The 22,487-nt window shown below is 44.9% G+C and overlaps 1 protein-coding gene across 1 annotated transcript in view; it reads left to right on the plus strand.

The window, feature by feature from the left end:
* Positions 1–22,487, plus strand: part of ZBTB46 (zinc finger and BTB domain containing 46) — a 402,659-nt gene that overhangs the window by 19,415 nt on the left and 360,757 nt on the right. Inside the window, exon 3 of the mRNA XM_069650876.1 lies at positions 18,596–19,555. Within this exon, the coding sequence (XP_069506977.1) occupies positions 18,596–19,555 (960 nt within the window). The remainder of the gene's footprint in view (positions 1–18,595; positions 19,556–22,487) is intronic.

Below are 22,487 nucleotides of genomic sequence, written 5' to 3' on the forward strand. Positions count from 1 at the left end.
GGATGGGCCTGTAGTGGAAGGAAATCATGCTGCGATGTCTACTTATGGGTATGGAAAAAGAAATAAACTTTCTGGACTACAACTCCTTCAGCCCTAATAGCATAGATAGTCATTGGTGAGGGATCCTGGGGGTTGTAGTCCACAATACCAGGGGAGCTGCATGGGTAGTGTGAGCAGGAGCCTGAACCATCAAATATATGTCTGCATGAAAGTTATTTTATTTTAAATTTGGTGTTGGTATAATGTGGGCATGTCGCCGTTGGCATATTCTGTGTATTTAAACATACTGGGTGGAGCTGGAGAAATGTTAATGTGGGAGGGAGAGGAGAAAGGGAGGCAGTGCAAGCACATACCGGAGGAGCAAAAAGGAGCATGAATACACAAGGCATAAATTAGTTTTCTAAAATTGATTAGCAGAATTGGCTAATTAAAATATTCTTGATTAGCGAACTAACCCATTTCATTAGCAAGGTTGTACTACTATTTTTAAGGTCACCAGAAGTAATTTGTACCCAAGACATAAAATGAGCATCAATACAGCATTTTTGTGTACTGCTGGAGGAAAAAAAACATCATTGAGAGGAGTTAGGTCTTGCAAATTCTTTAAAATTCCAGTAAACCTGCATGTCAGGTAACTTAGTTTACCTACTGGAACTAAGAGAAATGCACTCGACCCATGGCAATGGATGACAAAAAATGTAAATGTAATTGCACTCCTGCATTGCCCCTCTGGCAACCCTTACACTCGGGGGGCCGTTTTTAGAATCCCTCCAGTTCCCTATCAGCACTTGACACTTGATGTCTGCACTCACCCTAGCACTTGCCACCAGCTGGCCGTACCTTTTATTTATTGGTTTTATTATATTTACTGTTGATCCCATGTACTGCACTGCCCTCTCCTCTTCGCCCCGCACTTTTCCATTCCCCCCTTCCATGCACGCGCAACCTCAATCTCACCTGGCCTAGTAAGATCGTTGTCTCAGTCTTCCCTCTGTTCCCCCTCCCTTTTCTCGTCACACCTTGAATCACGTGTGTATAGGTGCATTATAAAATGTCATATCTTATTATCATATCATGAATGTCTTTTAAAAAAAAAAAAGTAACACATACTGGACTTTGCCAGACATTATATAGTTAGCTTAATAACGTATCCTGGTTACTTTCTGGTATACAATTATTTGAAAGGGAAAAAAAAACAATCTTTGCCTAGCACTTCCACAGAGGCCTTTGGTACTTAAGAGTGGATGTGGAGTACTGCTGCACTATCGCTCCATTAGCCCCTCTAATCCTGCAGTGAACAGAGGGTGGAGAGAGCTGGCTGGAGGGCAAGAGAGAAATGCAGGGTGAGCTCTGCTTTTATTGAACAGGGTAACTTAAATAGCTAGCTTTGCTATACAAGTGTCAATTTAATTAGCAAACCTACAGCACTGCTTTGATACATAAACCGCAAGTGAAAGTGGAGACCATGTTCACTTGACCATGATTCCAGGTAGCGATCTCTTTGGATGTTACCTACATGCTACAGATGAGGCCACAACAATACATGTGGAAAGTTTCCTAAGCTCAGGACTGGACTTAGCTAGTGTTGCGTGCATATTTTTTTTCTTTCTTTTTATGCCATCCATAGAGAACAAAATAAATTCCCCTGAGTACCTGAAGCAATTTGAACACTGTGATGCTAGAAATGCTTTTTGAGGGACAGGGGCTCCTCCTCCTCCTCCTCCTCCTCCTCCTGCCACTTCTCTGTTGGTGTTTTTAGGCAAAGGAGTCCAGTCTGGACCACTGGCAGTGCATCTTTTAATTTTTACATTTTGGTGCACCGTACCCATGGGATACCCTTGCGGCATCCATGGGTAGGAATACACCTGTGTAACCTTAGTGTATGTTTTTGGGCACATGTGTGTTTCCCACTGAGGAGGGTATGGGCTGGTCGCAGCTACATGCTGGCTGGACAGTGGCCCTGGGTAGCCTCAATTTTTGGGATGCCCTGCCATAGGAATCCTACACAAGGGCAAGAGGGCCACTGTAGCCTCTTGGTTTATTTTGCCGTTACCCCTTGTTTCTCAAAGTCCCGGGAAGCCCTGGCTCTGTTCCTTCCCCTGAATGGCTGTTGGGTGTAAGGACCATATATGACTCTGGGGCTGCCTCCTGCCAGCCTGGGTGGAGACTTCCCAGGGACTACTTGTTTTGGGTGCACCCTTTGGGTGGGACCTGCATGAATGACAAGGGGTGTCAACTCGCATTCTGTGTTGTGGGTCTCTGGTTTTGGGTGTGTCACAATGCCTGAGCCAGCCCTGACTGGAATGAATGCAGTGTGTACTATGAGAGGCTGGGGAGTTGTCGCTAAGCCACTTCCTTTGTTTTGGGTGTCTGGTGTTTGGTGACTCGCCTGTGATCCTGATTAGGTGCTGCATGCATAAATGCATGTGTGTGTGGGATTGGCTGACTGAGCCTAGCTCAGCTGAGTGAATGGGGAGTTTTTTTTGTATAACAAGGGATCCCACACTCCTCTTCCTTGTCAGAAGCTGAAAGTCGAAACCGATACAAGAAGCTGAAGTCTCAAGAAGCTTGTTTCCTGGAATCCAGCTGGAGAGACGTTCTGCTGCTGCAACTCTTCAAGAAATCCAAAGACTGCCTTGCTGATTTAAGGACTGACCTAGAGATGTCCTGAAGAGGTGACCTCTTTCTGTAGCTACAAGGGAACATTGTGCAGCTGCTGCTCTTCACTGGCAGTGAAGGAAGCCAGTCCTGTGTGCCTGCTGTCTGGAGAAGGGATCTTTGTGGGTCCAGAAGAGTGCCTGGTCATCTTGAAGTCAAGAAGTCCATCTGTGTGACCCAGGGTCCAGAGGCGTGTTTATGACAGCTGGAAGCCAAGGTGCTGTGTATCGCCCAGAAGAGGGGGTACTCTGGTACAGTGCTGCCCGACACCTGGAGCTCCCAAAGTTCAAAAACGCACAGGAAATCTTCAAGTGGCGCTGCAGCCATGACATTTATCCACTTTTCCATGCCAGAGAAGATCCAGGGTTGCCGCCTGCAGAGGAGGGCCAGCGGGTGGGTTTTCCACCACCAAACAGGGAGAAAATGTCCTGAGTGTCCAGACTTGGTGAAGGTCTGCAGTCCAGTCCGGTGCTCAAGTCCAAATCGCCAGAAGCCACCCCGTCATCCATGCTGCGGCTGCCGCACAGAACAACCTAAAGGCTGCCAACTGTGAAATACTGAAACCCGTCCCCACTGAAAGTAATCGACCACTAAAGGACTTATCTTCTTCATCCAAGCCTTGTCGAGGTCTACAGCAAGTTTAGTCTTCGCGGGACAGACATAGCCAGTGTAGCAACCCTGTGATAGACCTGTATTGCAGCCTTTCCGACACTGCTTTGTTCCCTTCTCGACACTGACGTCCCAGCGACTGCTTCTTCTAAGGGGGTCCATCCTCGAGGGGCATCGTTGAGTGAAACAGAAAACCTCTGCCACTTACCCTTGCAAGTCACCCAAAGTCCTGTGACGATGAAGAGCATCTTCCATCCTCGGGATTCATCCAGGGGTCCCAGATTCATCTTGGATTCTGTTCTCCGGTGGCTTCCCAGGTACTTTGGGGTAGCGGGATCTGTAGAAAGAGAAGCAGACTATTAATGAAAATATTTAGACTGGGCTGTAATATACAACATAAAGTATGCCTTCCCGTTTCCTTACAGGTTGCCCAGGTGAGGGGGCTGGAGGGAATCCTCACACAGTATTGTTTTTTTACATTAAATAAGCATTCTGCCTATTTTCTAAGTATTACCTGTTTTTTTACAGTAATGTTTTAAGTTACCCTTGCCTAATATCAATGCTTTTTAATAACTGTGAGCAGTTAGTGCATTATAAATGAATTTAAACTTTAACAGTGGTACCACATAGAACTGTATATATTAAGTTAAGTTGCCTGATTAGATTTCTAGTACAAAGTGAGTCTTATTTGTGTATACCTACCTGACATTTTAACCTAGAACTGTTATCACCTAACAGTGTGTGGACATTCCATTGCGGGGAGCTTGAGGATTCACTGTACCTAAAGAACCAGCCTGCATCACCTCCTCTGAGTCTCAGCCTTGGTTGCTCGTCCATAGCTACCATTAGAGAACCTTGGCTGGGGTGCTTTGGGCCTCTAACCCAACCATATAGTGGGAAGAAGTACAGACACCCCCTGCAGTCTTTGCAAACATCCCAGCTATCGTCACATCCACTCCCCCATGACAGGTGCAGGGCACTCTAAACTGACAGTACTTCAGGAGACATCGTATACTGACTGGAGTTTTTCTTATTTTGTATCGGCGCCTTTTTTCTCCACCTGTTGACTAAATAGTTGCTGCGTTTGTTGGCAAGTCATTAGCTTGGGCCTTTTAGAACCCTGCACCTTTTAGATCATTGTTCAGACCCCGTTTTGTGTGTCAGTTTTTTTAAGTCTGCCATCTACGAATAACGTAGAAGAACAGTGGTTACCTGATTGAAGGGTCTTTTCGATCCAAAATGCATTGGACGTCATGGTTTGTGTTCAGTTTGTCTTGAAATTGATGTCTTATTTCAATTCATAAGCATATTTAATCAAGTATCTTGGAGTTGTTTTGAAATGCAATTGTGATTTCACCAAGAAGTGTTGCACTGCTAGTGAATGGGATGCACTCAGTTTCAAAAAGGTTTCTTCCTGGTCTTTCTGAATAACTCCACATAGTGCAACTATGGTTACCAGTGTGCTCCAGATAACTTTGTTGAGAGAAAGGACAAAAAGCTTAATGGTATATTAAAGTGTGGTGCCCAATCTGTTGTTTTCGTGTCTGCATGCTGAAACCCTTGTCCTATCTGCTGATGGTCAACCTGCTCGCCACCCCCTGAAGTTAAGGACGCCACTCCCTGGAAGCTGATGTTGCCTCTTGCCTTCAGAGCAAGACTGAAGGACGTTCAGAGATGTTAAGTAGGGGATGCTCGTAAGGACATTGGCTTCAATGTTGGGGCATCTGCTGCATCTGAGGTCTCGTAATTGGAATATATCTTGTTAGTTTTTTTTAAATATAATTTCAAAACATTTTGTAGGGTCCTTTTAGCACTTTAAAAGATCTCACCCAGCTTAAGAAGGCGATGCTATGTTTTGAAGGCGTGCCTACTTTAAAGATCATAGATCCTCTAAGCCAGTGCTTTAAGTAGGATGATAAATTATGGCGGCAGGGCTGTAACAAGGGTGTTTGACCTAAGTGATGGGTGTTGCATGAAAAGTGCTGGACGTTACTTAAAAAGGGAGGCGGGGGTGCTTTAGGCACCAACTATACGTCATTAGAAACTACAGTATGGTGGCAGGTGATGTTGTTTGCATGTATTCTGCATCTTGTAAATAAATCTCCCTGGCATGGTTTGTAAATGAAGTGCTATCTGTAAATAAATCACTATGTATAGGAGCGGTTAATTCGGGGAGTAAAACGCACACATTCTGTAAATTCATCTCTCTTGAAAGGGGGGGTGTGGGCTCCTTCTTTGCATAAAATCGAAGAAAATTCTGGAAGCATAAGAACGAGAACATATTTTTTATATTTGATGTGCGCAGGGTTCGAAATTGAGGTGAGCTGGGAGCAATTTAGCTCCCGTTTCTAGCAAACCACTACCTTTTTGGCTCCTAGGGCCAACTGGTGCCTTCCAAATATGTAAATGTGACATTAACTTTGAGTATTTGAGGTAGCTAATAAAGAAGAATTAGAACCCATCTAATGCACATTTAAACACAATGGTTCATACAAAATGGACTGCAAGTTAAAGGAGCATCTCTGGTAGCTCTGGGTTCCCCTGTGGTAGCTCCTGCCTGCAAGGTGATGCCTGACACCCAGGAGCTGGTTTTAGCTCCTGCTCATCGAATCTCAATTTCGAACCCCAGTGTGTGAAAAGGATTAAAGCATCGAACCCTTCTGTGTGCATAGTGCCCATAGACTTTGTGTTCATTTCATGTTTCACAACAGTCACCATAACAGTTAAATGCTTGCAAACCACAAAGCCATATAAGCTTCTCTGGTCAGCTTCAGCATTTGTATGTGATGCTTGGGTTGTCCGGTGTGAGCAGAAGGCTACTTTTCATTTTACGGTTCGTTTGTTTATGATCTCTCTTTAGCGCTTTCATGATCAAAAAGGACAATGTTATTTCACTGCTTACAATTGGCTCATTCATTGCTGTAAATCAGTTGTTCTGGCTGTCAAACGCGTAACTTCCCTAAATGTGTTCATTTCAACGCTTGTATATGGTCTACTTGTAAATTGTTCATTCTCGCAATTCCAACTCTTAAGGGTGGTTATCAGTGGGGGAGAGTGAGTGAGCCCCTACCGGGAAAAGAGTGTGAAAAGTGAATGCCTACATCACTTGTTGGCTTTCTTGCTATTTTATGTGTCTAATATTTCAAATCCTTTTTCTGTTACTTGATCTCTCGCAATAGTTTGGAATAGCAGTCTTTATGGATTAACTCTGTGGACGTGTGAGCAGAGAGGTGTGCACTAATTCATGGCAGTCAAATATGTGGTTTACTGGGATTCATGGTGGTACCAGGGGTGGAAGTGGAAAAAAGCAACTAGTGGTACTCTGGCTGCATCCAAAAAGGAGGGAGTGGGATAGTCGGACAGATGGCCAGGAGAGCGGCGGGATGTGGAGTGGGGGGCACGAGGGAAAGTGACCAGGATCACAAACTTTGGCTCAAATTGTTGGATTTCAAGGTCTACAGTAATAATGTCTTATAGAGTTTACTTGCATAAAACACATTGCATAATAAAGCCACATGACTGCATGTAAATCCTTATAGCAACATGTTTAGCCAAAATTATTGTGGCTTTAGTTATCCCCACTGGATTTTCACTGTTTTCAGACATGTAATAAAATAAGTTGTCTAACAAAGAAAGATACATCTGTAGATTACTGGTCTCAATTTCACAAATGTACAGCTCGTTTTTATTCATGTTTTTGAAAACCAATTGATTAGTGGCTTAAAGCAACTTTATTTTTTTGCATGTCAAGATAGTAGACATGGATATAAACACATCTTTAAATGTGCGCTCTGTGTTGATCACTTGTACTATTACAGATTTTCAATGTACCTGGTGCTTTGCCAGCTCCTTGAGTTGGAAATGTCGGTCCCATCATGCATATGGAAGATTCTGCCTCTGATAAAAGAAATTACTGAGGACCTTAGTGTCCTGCAGAGCCTCAGACGCTGTGTGTGTCTGCCTAGCTGTGACTTGGGAAACTGGCAGTGCTTGAATGTCCAGCCTGAGCGACTATATTTGGCTCCCGAGAAAGGGAAAAAAAAGCATCTTCCTTGACCCTTTGAACTAAAGGTATGCTCTGTAAAAATAAAAACTAGTTGTACGGCGAACCAATGATTTATGTTACACTTCCATCTCGCAGTGGTACCCTGCTTCAGGAAACCTAGGCAGTGGTGGGAATATGTGTTTTGTGGCCACATCTTGACATAATTGTCAATGCTGTAAGGCAGCTGACCCTGGATGAAGATCTTGCCTAAAGCTTTGGTGAATTTTTAGGGTTTAGACGTCATGTAGAGCCCGCATGGCATGCTCTTCATAAGTCTAAAATGCGATTAACGATTATGGAACTGCCAATCTGGCCACCTCAAATCCCTTCACTTTAAAGAAAAAAACGTAACTTCTTGTTTTGCTCTTCTCCAGAAAAAACGGTATTTTTCCATCCCTCACTGCTTTGGAGAGCACCATGCTACTTTGTGTGTGGGTGAAAGAGAAGCTTCGCTTTATTTATTTTTCAGATGCCTAGCTATATTAACTAACCCCCCTTCCCATCGTTCCTCATTCAGCGATAGCCAGAAAGAAACTGTCTTGCTGTGTTCAGCCCTGCACCTCCTGTCTGCACCCTCTGACGCCATTCACCCCCAACTGCCCTCCGCTCCCACTTTGGGCAACTTCTTCCCTGGGGGCTTGTAACCCAATCTAGACAGTTTTCAGTGCCCTCTGACGGGATGCGCTTCATTCGTTGTGGTGTGAAAAGTAACATCACAGTGGCCCTGTGCTCACCAGTGTCCTGTTTTGCAGGGCAGCGCCAGGGAGACTAGTATTTGCTGCTGGCTACCTCCGAGTTTCTAGAGGTGTAGTCTCGAGGCGTGACTAAGGAGCCCATAACCTCACCACATTGCTAGTTTTAAGTTTCAGTCATGGATCGCAAGAGGATTCTGTGACTTGCAGTCTTATGTGCAATTAGTGGAATCGTTTTACCCCATGTGTGATTTGTTGTCTGTGATTTGTACAGCCTAAACACCAATCTACCTTTAGGCCCATGTTCACTTGTTTAGATTGGGGCGCTCACTGCTAAGAGGAACTAGGTCTGGAAATACCTCGTATGGCTTAAGTCCAATTTGGTTAAAACCAGTTTAGTAATATAATCTCATTGCATTCTGTTTGAGCATCCACCCCCGTAAATCCATGCCCCTTCAGCTTTCTTGGAATTCCATACACCAAATATGTTGTACTTCAGACAAAGGCCTCTTGCTGTCCCTGGTTATTTGCTTCTTCAGTTGTGTGCAAAGATGTAAATTAATCCACCCCCCCCCCCTGCACCCTCACCATTCAACCCCCTGTTTTCCCATTTAGGCAGTGTGCCTATTCCGGGCAGTAAGGTGTCCTTTGAAGTCCCCATGCATTGTGCAACACGGGTTCAGATTTCTCGTCTCGGCGGTAAGGATGAAGTCAACAGCCATTGTGGTGGCTTTTGAGAGCTACGTCGGAGACATTTTAGCTTTCTGCATAGTCCAACGTTATTGCAGAACATGGGGAAAGGAAAGTTCAAATCCTGAAGAAACTCATAATATTTTCTTGTACAGTTTATGCAGGGCTATATTGCCAGTTGATGGAAAATAAGTAATGATGGACGGCTATCTGCGGTTTCGGTAACATTGGCGGTTTCGGTAATCTTGGGGGTTTCTGGTAAAACTCCATGAAATGTTTGCTCCACTGTTGTATTCGAAGCAGAGAGCTGCCTTGGTTAGTTTGCTTTGAATGGTGCTTTCGTCCACACCACTGAAGTCAAAAATGAAAGAATTGTATGTTCAGAAACCAGATATTCTAGTGTAAGATGTTCTAAAGTTTCTCATTGCTTGCACCTACAGGCAGCCTCTCCTCTGGCACTCTCAAGACATGCAACCAGTTTCATATCTCCAATGCTTCATGGCTCACTGACACTGTTCCTCCGAGGCCTGTCCTGTGTGATGAATCCAATGGAGTCCTCACTGATCTCCTGACTGTGACCTACTCCCATGTGGCCAGTGGACGGCAGCCGCTACCTGATCCTGACCCTGATCCTGACCCTGGGGGTGGCTATATGAGGAAATATCACATGGGAGGAGACATCCTCTGGGGAGATGTCATGGCTTCATTGGATGAGACATGGTATCCCCCGTTTGCCCGTGAAGACAATCATCTCATACCCAATACCCTCATGGCCTATTGCCTTATGTCTACTGCTCCCCCTGGGGAGGGTAAGGAAAACCATTCCCAAAATCTGATAAATCAAACTTCCAACTCTGGTCTGCTTTGGAGATTACAAGACGGCTTTCTTCAGTTGTAATTGTACATGACCTAGAACTGATTTGTCGTTTGGAGCTATTGAAACTGATTATCCAAGCCCTTTTTGCCAACCATCAACAGTGGACTTCTTTTCCAAGAATCAACTGAATACTGGGACGAGGAAGAAGGAAAGAGCAGAAGAAGCTACAGGCTCAGTGAGCGCTCTAGTTTTCCAAATTCACCTGTGCCTGTGAAATGTAAAGGATGGAGGCAAAGTGAGAGAGGCTGCTGCTGCTGTTGTCGAGAGAATGGTTTACCTCTGTGAGGCTCGAGATTTGGAGACGCGCAGGCCGGACTAGTGGAACTGTGTGGCTACCCATTCAGGAAAAAGTGAGATGCTGCAAGGTCTGGATGCCCTGCTGATATGCCAGGAGCTTTGGGAGGACTCCTGGGCGTTCACCGACCACAGAGAGCAGTACCGTACCTGCCAAGTCTGAAACAAAGCGGGTGTGCTGAAGTGAAGCCACGAGAGACACCACAACGAAGAGAAAGCAAGTCACAACAGAAAATCAGGTGGTGCACCATTTCCGGTTGACCGCGAGTGAGCCCAAAAAGGCCAGCAAGAGCCAGTGAGTCAACCCAAGGATAGTGAGGAACCCGGGTTTATCGGAGAGCACGCCAAACAAGAGTAATAGTAAACACAATTGAAGAAAGAGGGAACCAAAGAGAATAATTGTGAAGCAAGAAAGTGAATTGCAAACAAGACCTGTAGCTGTATGTGAATGTATAGAATGCAAATACATAGATTATCTGATTTGAGTTCCCTATCAGGAGGATATATTATGCAACAAAGAGAGAGTACAACTGTGGAAGTGGAGAGAAACATAATGTGTATAAGAAGCCCTGGCAGGAGAGTACACCAGGCAATTGCAAGTGTGTGAATATAAGAAATTATAAGAAGGAATATAAAACTGTGTTCATCAGACAACAAGGAGTAAAGTCCTGTCGGAAAGGAAAACCAGGAAGGCGAGTCTGAAAGAAACAGAATTACAAGGTTCAGCAGCTTTATTTATAACTGTGTTATTGTGGGCCAAGAAAGACGCAAGGAACTGCTTTATGAAGAAATGTTGGTATTAAAGAGGAATCCAAGGGAACACTCCTCTGGAACAAGGACTCTTTATCCTTGGAGAACATTTGAGATGGAACCATGTATTCTTCATTTCATAAACCTTGTTTTTTTCCTCCTTTCAAGCACCTAAGTTTAAAGACATTTGCCTTTTCCCCCTGTAGTTCAGCTCCTAGTGTGAGGGGCAGAATAGAACTTTTGGATACAAGCACAGTTTTGCCATTGTGACTCAGACAGATCCTTAGTTTTGGTTTTAGCTAGGGAAATTACTCTTAGAGCAGGGTCGGAGAGGCCTTTTCCCAACCCTTTTATTTTCAATAAATGTTTTTAACCAGAAACATGGCTTACTTGTGTCCGAGTTTCATTCCTGACTTCACACCTACCTCTACTCCCTCGCAGCATCACTGCTGCTGCCTCTTCTCTGACCCGGCGCACGCATCTTATCTTTTCGCTTGAAGAGGGTAGCGGCACTTCTGGAAGTGGTACTGGTGATTACTCCAGGAACCTGCTGGGGGTGGGTGGGTGGGACCCAGTGAGGCTGGTGTAGGGGGAGACACTGTTTCGAGAAAAGTGGGTGAGGGCGAGAGGGGGGAGGGGTAGTGATAGGGTTGGAGGGGCATGGCAGTAAAGTGAGAGGCTTGCTTAAAGTGTACAATAATACTGCCTTGTAGAGAAGACTTGAAATGTGCACAAGTCACAATATAAACAAACTTGACAATCTGGGCACTTAAAAATTGGGCAGTATCCCGGCGCTAAATCCGCCGGGATACCGACCAACGTAATTGGCATTACCACAACTTGGTCCGGCGCTATAAGCGCAACATCCCAAGTTGTGATGGCGCGGTAAGTCCGTATTTATTCTGGGTCCATTGGACCCAATGGGGCATTTTGGGCACAATTATCATGGTGCTAATACTGCTGCAGTAATCGCGCCGGAAATGGTCAAAGTCTGCGTATTTACCCCCAGCTCAGAGCTTGAGGTGAATCCCCAACTTTCCGCCCAACTCTTAGTTGAGTGGAGCGGTAATGGCGTTACCGCCGCATTTTTCTTTTTTTTTTTTTACCGCTCTTCCCAACTGGTTTGAGGCCCAATGTATTTGCTGATTGCTTTAGTAAGCCGGGTCTGTGGCTCAGTGAACTAATGCACCCACTGCAGGTACCTGCATTTGACCTCATGGTCACAGGTTCGAATCCGGACAGGTCCACTCAGCCCCACTCGGCTCTCCATTCTTCTGAGGCCGATAAAATGATTACCATTAAGTTGGGTAACAATAAACATCTATTATTAGCGCCAAGATATCCCTTCACCTTTTCTGCTGGATTACTAATAAAGGGAAATCTGACACAATTCCTGCACTGTCAAAATGAGATGTGTAGCCAGTTCAGTCAGTGGAAAATGTGTCTGTATATACCTCCTGTGGGGGGGGGGGGTGTAACATTGAGGTCTTGTCTGGCATACGACTGACTACACGTGTGCATTACATTGTTTTACCTGGCAGTTACGATGACACAATTTTACCTAAATATCACTGCTCACAAGTGATAAAATAAGTATTACATTGCAATTTGAGATGCAATTGCTAAATACTTTACTTGTGTAGCACAATTAGCGATTTTAAATTTCCCTTTTCAACGAAAGCGCAGTTCACCCTGCATTCATCTCTTGCCCTCTGGGCTCTACCAACCCTCCTTCCTTTTTTCGCAGCCAGTTGAAATGGTCCAATGGAGGGCACAGCATCTCCTCGACTCTTAAAGTCCCAAGAACCTGTGTGATAGCCAGTGAGTTTTCTTTTTAAAATAATTACGCACCAGCAGTAATCGGGGTGATACTTGTATTATGTTAACTATATTCTGTTGTTTAAAGGACTAGTAAATTAACCTTGTTTTAAGTCTGTTCTATAATTCAATTCCTAAAAGTGTAAGTTGGTACATAATGCATAATTAAAGCATGGCTACTATAAAACACTTAATTGTTTCCTTGTTTTTAAGTAAACTTCAGTTTAGGTTACTGTACCTAAACCTCAGTGTGAATATATTTAATTCTGTAGGGAAGGGGCATGATATTGACTAGCGCAATAAAAAACGTATGTTATCACACAGTCAAATGCTTTTCATGAAAAACCGGATTCTGTAACCTTATGATAACATATCTGTGCAGCTCGTGCTCAACACAAGAGCTGATCCTAAACTCCTTGACTTTCTATCTCATCAACTTGCCATTTTAAACCTGGTACCCTGAAAGTGACTGTCCCAAACTACAACGTTCTACCTCATTTGGCCAGTTCTTGGCCTGTTGCCATGCTACCCACTCTGCTTGGTCTCTAGCTTTGTCCTTTCTCTTACTTAATGAAAACACAAGCTAACCAGATTTGTATACAATCAACATGTAAATCTACAGACCTAATTCAACACAATGCACTATATTTAATCTCCATATGTTCTTTTGCGCTTTGATAATTGTTATATTATATATTAGTCCAGCAACGCAGGTCGAATCTGCAAGTAACTACTTTTGTTCCATGATGGCTCCCTTTGACTCTCCCCCGGCAGCCATCTTAGTGCTGGTGACCCCCGAGTAATCCTCCTTTCAGCCCAGCTATAGAATCTATCACCATGACCCCCACAACCACTCACCTGTGCAACTTCTGGGCCGCATTCAGGTGTTGGATGTATGTATTTACAATCGTGCACAACTCTGATAATAGTTTGTTTTTAAACAAAGAAGCCACGTGTGAATCGCATATAGCTTGCTTCCCTTAAAAATAGTGTCTGCACCAATGGATGGCAGCCCGGGTTGCTAATGGCAATAAATGCCACTTTTTGTAATGTAAAATTGTCCGGCCTACCTGGCTATGGCTGTTATCTACCCTGCTATATTGAAATCCCTTAATATCAGTGACAGACGAGGACCACTTTGTCTATCCGAAGTTGCCAACAACCCTGCCTGCCACACCACCACTCCATTCTTAGTCTCCAGCTCTGACTTTCTTCCAACATGGACATTTTTGATTAATTCCATTTCTAGACTTCTCTTTACACAGCACATGATGGGGAGGCATAAGGTATATGGGAACACTGCCCTGAAAAACCCTGACTGCACCCAGCTGCCCAGAGCCATGCACTGAAAACCTTTAAGAGCCTTTTAATCCTATTTTTGTTTTTTTGGTATGAACTTTCATGCAACTACCTTTTTAATATTTTACAGATATTCATTTCACTAGTGTCCTAGTTCAGAAGTACACAAAAATCAGTAGTGACTCGTCCATAATCGGCGAAGTGGTGTTGATCGCCAGTACCCTCGCCCATACTGGTAGAGCAGAGCCAGCATCTTTATGCAGCTGAGAGAGCACTCTGAGGCTGGCTTAAATTGTCAATGGGAAATGTGGTTTGCCTCTGATAGTTTAATTCCCTAGCATGCATGTTCAACAAGCCATGCAAGGCCAGGAGTGTTTTGCTTCCCCAGTCTTGGCCCTTTGGGAATGCAGACGGGTGAATTACACCTTTCGAAATTGCATGTGGGCACACCAATGCCTCCTAGTACGTTGAAAAGCTCTAGGGTGGCGACAAAGCAGTGCTCAGACTCCTGTGTGCATGAACCAGTAAGCACTCTGTTTCGTTTGTGTGCTGTGGGGGCCCAAGAGCTTCCCTGGTGCTGCTTGTGCGTGGAGCGAGCAGAGCAGAGTCAGGACCGGGGCAGAAGATAAGATTATGTATTGTATGTATTGTGTGCATGTATGGGTGAATTAATGTGTGTGAGTCTGTATGGAGCTTAGGTGGGTGCTGGGTGCATCTAGAAATGAGCGAGTGTATACTCTGTAAATGAGCCCGTGGATTTGTGTGGTGGTGTGTTTTGATTTTTGAGGAGGGGCGCACCAGAAAAATCAGATGCCCAGTATAAAACGATCCTTGGTATTATTACTGGGCATCTTTGATAAAGCAAGCATGTTAAATGTTATTATGTGGCTACACTGACATTTTTGTGCCGTCACATTAGCTGTTTCATTTTACTATAGCATGGCATTTTGTACTGAACATCTCTAATAAATAGGCACAATAAGTGTTAAGTTGCTAGACTGGTATTTTTGTGCAGCCAGCCTGGCCATTGCTTACTGTGGCATGGCATTTTTTACTAAGCATCTATGATAAAGCAAGCATAATAATTATCTGCCTAGACAAGCATTTTTGTGCAGCCAGTTTGAACATGTTTCATATTGTGGGACAGTACTTTTGATGAAAAAGCCAGCTAGAGCATGTTCTTACATGGGGATACTGCCATATATTGGCATAACCAGCATGGACATGCTTTCTAAAAGTATAATTACTGGCCTTCGGTGCAAAGCAAACCTGAGTGTTCTCTTATGGGAATATTGGCATGTATTGGTGCAGCCAGCATGGAAATGTATGTGCACAGCCAGCGTGTACATTTTTATGCACTACTATTTGTTGTGGGCAAAGGCATCATTAAAATGTATTGGGCAAATGCTCCTGTACACTGTTGGACATTTTTCATGAGTTGGTCAACAAAATCAATTGGACATTGTCTGGCTTTTTACCCAATTTTTCAAACGAGTGTGCTTTAAAATACACCATTTTCAACATTTATAAAAAATAAAAAAAATTCCGGTGGAACCCCCGCATCCCCCCATTTCCTTGGTTGGTTTGTTCTCCCTCATTACTGTGGTATATTTGTAGGAAATATGTATGCCCCTCCAATTGAAAAATGGCACCAGCTGCCACTGACCAAAACTATATCATTTCTCATTTTATGTCTAAAATAATTGATTAGCAATGTTGTACAAATCAGATTCGTTTGTTTGCTAATCAGTCTTCACTTCATGCCCAAAGATCTCCTTTCACCCCCAAGTCTGCATATTGTATGTATTTCTTTACAGGTTTGCGTTTAGTGTTTAAAGAGTCCTATTGTTTTTGTAATGGAACCTTGATTGGACATTTCCTTTATTTTGGTACCTCCGTACTATTGCTGTTTGGAGGCTTCCTTACTGACTCTCACCCCTCTTGAGTATAGCATGCCCTCGGTCCATGCTAGGTTCCTGTTCTTGTTGTGCCACTTTCCCCTTTTATGATTAAGCTCATTGCTGATTTAGTGGCAGTGTGGAGATGAGTAGGATACAAAAAAGGTAGCAGGCGCCCGCCCCTCTCTAGAAGAACATGGCATAATAACCTGTTCTGCTGTTTTTTTTTGGTTACCAGTCATTTGGTCGTAAACCAAATGATCGAATGCCATTTGGTCGAATGCCAAATGGTCGATTATTTATTTATTTATTTATTTTTTTTTATGGAGGGTTCCCCCCCACCCCCTTTTTAATTATTTTTTTTTTTTACCAACCGAAACGAACAAATATATATAAATTAATAAATAAATAAAAAAAATTCGACCTTTTTTTTCCGACCAATTGGTATTCGTCCAAATGGTCATTCGATCTTTTATTTTCGACCAAATGACTGGACACCGTTTTTTTCCCACTTTGAGAGTGCACAGCCATCGCTCATCTGGAGATGAGTTGGCGTTTAGAAACCCCTACTTGCACTCCTGCAGAGCAGTAGGCATTTCGTCACGGGGACAGCCTCGGGCAGAGGGAAAGAGAGATGAGCTTACAGCTTTAGACCTGCTAGGTATGGGAGACTTTTCCTGGATCCTTGCTCCTTTGAATGAAGTGTTCATATCATGTTCGTTGCCGCATACGTGAGTACCAAGACTCTGTCAGCTTGGTGAAGTATCGTCCTCCTTATTGGCAAAAACTAGAAGTGTCGGTACTGAGAGACTGGTGGTACCTACCTATTGCAAGTATTGGTGGTGTTTTACTGTGCTGCTCTTCCTCTTCTCCTATACTACCCCGCGTCTTGTCGTTTGCCCTGCCTCTGTAAGGGTTCCATAGTTGTTGTGTCCCCCCCGCCCCCTTTGCCCACTTGGGCATTTCTGCTGTCACCACACTCGGTCAAACACAGAGTGGAGGGAGACATAGCTAGCAGTGCCAGCCCTGGATGTGGTCCGTCTCTGTGGTAGCCCAGGGCCACATGTCGATGGGGGAGGAACGCTAGGCCCTGAGACCTGTATCCCGCCCACAGCAAGGCCCTGCCAACTGAACCCCATTCTCTGTGAAGCCCTGAAGATGGCACCTCTCCCCATGTTCCCTTGCCCGCCTCACTGCCCAACGGGGCCCTGCACATTTTAAAATACTTATTATTCTTAGTTATGATTAGGACATTTAAATTAGTAGCTGACAGTAAATTTGAGAAACCACTGTTGACGGTAAGACCCCCGAAAGGTTTCAAGGTTGTGTGAATAAGAACTGCGCAAGCTGTTTTCTTCATGAAAGCACCGGCTGCCTAAAGCTGGACCTTCTTTCGAAAGACTACAATTGTCACCGAAAAACCCCATTTAAAACGTTGCTGAACCACAAAGCATTGGCTCTTCTGTGGAACTTCAGGGGTTCTTCACATCATATTGACAGCACACCCCCATCAAACAGCTTGGCCTTACCGCGCCTTATGTTTTGTGTGGCTCATGTTTGAATGCGTTTATAGACTGTTTCCTTCTTCAGTCTGGATAGTACTTTTACAAAACACAAAAGCTGTGTGTTAGCCTCAACCTGCTTTGCGTTGTGGGACTTGTAAACTTCTATTCAACACAGGCAAAATAAAGCTACAATGCTACTGTGATTTGCTTCACGATTTTCTGTACGTTTTTAAATGTTGAGAGTGGTTTATTATGATTTTTGAATTCTTGACGTTGGAAAATATCAAGTGCCTCAGTTGCCGACTGATCTCAAAACCAGACTCCAACGTGGTGTGTGGTTCTGGGCAAGACCTTTTAATCTTGCAAGGCGTTCTCTGACAAAATTAGCAATGATTTAGATTATACTGCCCTATTAAAAAAAACAATAACAAAAAACCATTAAATAAAAAAAGCTCCCTGGTGGTGCTGGTTGGATAATAACGGTGAGTATTCATCTGTTGCACCATGGTTTTTTCTTGGCCTAATCACGCAACGTCTTGCAATGTAATTTACCAAGATTCCCTGAGTGTCGGCGACTCGTGGCATCGTTTTCTGTGCAAATGCAAATGAGTGCGGGGGCCTGTAGGTTGTTTGCCGCACGTGGCTTCGCAAATCCATGACCCCCGCTGATGACATTCGCCCTGTGCGCGGTGGGTGGCTTGGATGCCGCGGCCTTTGCGCAGTTCTAGTTTGGGCGGCTTCGTAGTGTCTTTATTTCTAGGTGAACTACTAACTGGTCGGCTTTACAATGATACATCCGGGCCTGTCCCTGCAGGATTGTTTGCAGAACCTGCCCTGCCCGGTGGGACTGCAGATTGCCAGCATTGTTCCCTGATAAAATGCGAACACTAGAACACGTCCCAGTGCACGAGCGTCCACCCTCTGCGCGGCCCCTTTGTTGCATCCCCTTGTTGGTCAGCTCTCCGATATTTCATCAAACCTATTAAGTGCTTGTTAACACTGACCTCATCACACCGAGCAGAAGTCTTCTGGTATAGAATTTGAGCATGGCCCATCTCTACTTTTTTTGTTGTTATTCTGACGAGGAGGAGGGTACGCGCCTATGATTGGGTCTCAAGTTTATTTCCAGAGGTTTTTACTAACCATTGCACCGCGTCAGCCTGGGCTGGGTGCACATGACCTGGTGCTTGTGTGTTGGGTGCTGCTGCTGCCTTCCCCTGCACATCGTAGTCTAGCCCACGGTCTGGGGCACAGCAGAACCGTATCATTAGAAGGAGCCTCCTCTCTGTTATTTGTCTGCAGACGATCTCCATTAAGCATCTGATGCATCCTGTTTGATGTAGACCTGCTGAGCTGTAATTTAGGTTTTGGGTCGCTTGCAATTTCTGCCCCACCCATTTATGTATTTTGTATCTTTGTTCTCAATTTAATATTTCTTTTGTCGTTCTTTACTTTTGTAGTGTTCGTGGAAGGTAAACTCAGGAACGATTTGCAAATGAATAACCGCGCGGAAGACATGGAAATTGCGTCCCACTATCGGCAGTTGCTGCAGGAGCTGAACCAGCAGAGGCAGCATGGCATCCTCTGCGATGTCTGCATCATCGTTGAGGGCAAGATCTTCAAAGCTCACAAAAACGTACTACTTGGGAGCAGTCGTTACTTCAAAACGCTCTACTGCCAGGTCCAGAAGACCTCCGACCAGACAACAGTCACTCATCTGGACATTGTGACTGCTGCAGGCTTCAAGGCCATCATCGATTTCATGTACTCTGCACACCTGGCACTGACCAGCAAAAATGTCATTGAGGTGATGTCTGCCGCCAGCTACCTTCAGATGACGGACATTGTCCAAGCTTGCCACAATTTTATCAAAGCAGCGCTTGAAATTAGCATTAAGAACGAGACCTCGGACGAGATTGTGGAATATGATCTTGGAGCTACCTCCACTGGAGGTACAGATGCACTAATTTCGGCCGTGGCCGCCGGGCGGAGCATTTCCCCGTGGCTGGCCCGGCGAACAAGTCCAGCAAACTCCTCTGGGGATTCGGCCATTGCCAGCTGCCATGAGGGCAGTAGTGGCTACAGCAAGGAGGACCACGAGCCCAAAGCAGACAGCCATGATGACATTTCTTCCCAGTCCATGTGGACTAGCGATGTGGGCTATGGGCCTTTGCGCATCAAAGAGGAGGAGACCTCGCCGTTTCATTATAATGGGAACGAACTGCGCTCCATCAAAGACGACAATGGAATGATATTCTCTGAGCAGGGCTTGGGGGAGGGCTGGCCGTCCACTGGTCGGAGGAAGAATCGAAAAAATAAAGAGACTGTTCGTCACATCACGCAACAGGTGGATGGTGACAGCAGGGCCGGCTCACCAGTGCCTCCGTTTGTGTGGTCCTTCAGTGGTCCAGATGAGTCAGGTAAGTTTACTGGTTAGGATTGACACCCTTAATTTGTTGCTTTGCTTTGCATAAGGTGATTGGTCAATTTGTCATGAGCTATTCTGGTGGAGGGAGAGCGAGGTGGAAGAATGCCTCAGTACTTTAAAACTCTTTGAACCTGTGAGCCATGCTTTAACCCTCTTTTCATTAACTTGATTTGATCGATAGGTTTTTCACAGCTAGACTACGATGTGCACAGGTATTTCACAGCTTTACTCTCCTAACAAAGATGCCGTGTTTACAACTTTAAACAATTTTTTTATGTGGGTGGTTAGGGACTACATCTAAAAGTCCCCTTTTTTGTTGTCCTTTTTTAGTTTTTAAAGATGGAAGGAGAAGCAATTAGTTGCTTCCGCTTCATACACCTTGGTTTAAGTGAAGCAATATGTATGGATCAGTTGTTTCTATGCTTTGAACCTAAATCTCTGTAAAGCGCTCCGTTGATTCTCAAAGCTAGGTCCGCGTTCATTAACTACCTACCTTTAACAAAAAGGACATTAACAGCACGTTCCTGTTCTTGACATGGTGACTAAGGTACAGTGGCCAATGTCAAAATATCCCAAAACCCAAACATAACTACCATTGGCAAAGCCAACAGTTTTGGCTGTTGTCTAGTCATTGGGAGACATATTTTCCAGCCAGTGCCATAATGGGTATACTAATGCAGTGCCTATACAAGAGCCAAGATTGTTTGCTTTGTCAATGCTTATATTCAACAGGCATTTGGTGCAAGACACATATGCAATTAGATCCATGCTACCTGTACATCAGGTGGCTGAAGGCATCCTTGGTTGAGTTTTATTATGGGCCGGGAGGCATGAGGTAGTGAGTGGGAATGGCCACATAGAGAATAACATGGTCATGGGCGGTCACTGGATGGTTAAGTAACCCAACATCCACCGCAGGCTTTGTTCCTCTCCGCATCTCTCTCTACCATCTTCGCTTCCCATTACAATAGTTGTTTTATTGGCCCTGATTTGAGTGCCACCTTATAGTCCAAATAAAACATTTAAAATGGGATGTTATTTGCCAGACCGTTGTTTTGGGGGGCTTTTCATAATCACTGCCAATACGATTCAAATGGTTTCCTCAGAAATGTTTACCAAACATGGATATATTTCTTTTAAATGATGTTGGAATGAGTGCATTTTGCACTGTCGATTCAAAGCAAGGGGGGGTGCAGGTAAAGAGACTGGGGCTAGGGAAGCAAGGGGTGGAATGAGGCCTCGTTTGTTCGAGGGACGGTGGAGAGGAAAACTGGGAGTGCAGTATACATTGACAGATCTGGAGAGATACATTCATGGTATACGCTTACATACCAATCATCAACTTTCCCAGTGTATTTTTTTTGTTTTTTCTTTTTTTTTTTCCAAGAACTACTGTGAATTTGCCTAATGGGGCATCTTTGGACCAATCCTGTTGTGGGTCGAGGGCTGGAAGTGTTGGGGGATAAAGGGTCCAAAGGGCCTTTAAGAGAGATACAGAGTAAGGGACAGAATGGTAGCGCAAATAAATGGCCTTTCTATAGGAATGGTGAATCAAGCCGCCATGGGGAGCCTATGATGAAATGACTACTGCTCTGCAGCAATACAGGGAGAGTGGCTTCTAAACTCTCACTACACCCCACTAAATCAGCAGGGATCTCGATCTTAAAGGGAGACCGGCACAGCATGAATGGTGCTCCTCCTTGGCCTCTTTAGGTCGCTTTGGGCCGGGGACAGGCTACACTCTTCAAGAGGGGGAGTGAGCCAGCAAAGAAGCTTCCAAGCAACAATAGTACTGTGGTACCAAAATACAATAAATGTCCAATCGGTGTACTATAAAAACAATAGAATGTTTAAAATAAAAATGCAAACGCGGTTGAAAACACCAACAACCCACCACTGTTACGAAATGAGCATAATATGTAACCCTTTGATTGATAGGGGCACTTTGGGTTCAAGATGGGGGACTGCTGGCACTTGTCTTTTCTTCTATTTTCAAGCTTTAAGAATATGATTTTAAAAAGGTAAAGTGTGGGGTCTTGCATGTCAGTCCCTTAAAACAAGCCCAGGGGGGAGAGAACCACTACAAACTTCTTTGCAAGGGGGGCTTAACCGGGTAGAGTCAGGCTTCTAAGCTCTTTCTAGTGCATGGGTGCACAACATGCGGCCCGCCATGCTGTTTTGTCCGGCCCGCGAGGCACAAAGACTTTCCTAATGGAGGGCTGCCCGCAAGCAGCATTGGCCGCCCTCCATTAGGAAAGTCTTTGTTTTCTTCCGGGCCGGACAAAACACTGGCCGTCATTGGCTCAGCACACACTCACCACGTCACTCCTACGAGCCACGTAGTGAGTGTGTGCTGCACCAATGGAGGGCCAGCACTAGGGCTGGCGTGGCCAGTAAGGCTTGATGCCGGAAGGCATTTCAGCCTTGCTGGCCACGCCAGCCGTAGTACGATTCCACTTACCTCGCCAGCGTTCCAGCTTACCTGCCTTCCAGCACGTCTCCGGTAAGTGGTCTGTGTGTTTGTGTGTCGGGTCTGTTCTGCTGTATGTTTGTGTTGTGTATGTTGAGATGTGGGGGATGGGGGTGTGTCGGATGTGTATGAATGTTTGTTTTTGAGTGTTTGTGTTGTGTATGTTGAGATGTGGGGGATGGGGGTGTGTCGGATGTGTATGAATGTTTGTTTTTGAATGTTCGTGTTTATGTTGAGATGCATGTATGGGTGCATGCTTCAGAGTTTGTGTGCTGAGTTGGGGGGTTCGAGTCTGTATGGGTGCATGTTTGAGAGTGTGCTGATTTGGGGGGTGGGGGGTTTGGGGTCTGTATGGGTGCATGCTTGAGAGTGCTGATTAGGGGGGTGGGGGGATTGGGTCTGTATGGGTGCAGGGTGCATGTTTGAGAGTGTGCTGAGTTGGGGGTGGGGGGGT

This window comes from Ambystoma mexicanum, chromosome 3p (assembly GCF_040938575.1).
Source record: "Ambystoma mexicanum isolate Mex_15411 chromosome 3p, UKY_AmexF1_1, whole genome shotgun sequence".
NCBI classification, from domain to species: Eukaryota; Metazoa; Chordata; class Amphibia; order Caudata; family Ambystomatidae; genus Ambystoma; species Ambystoma mexicanum.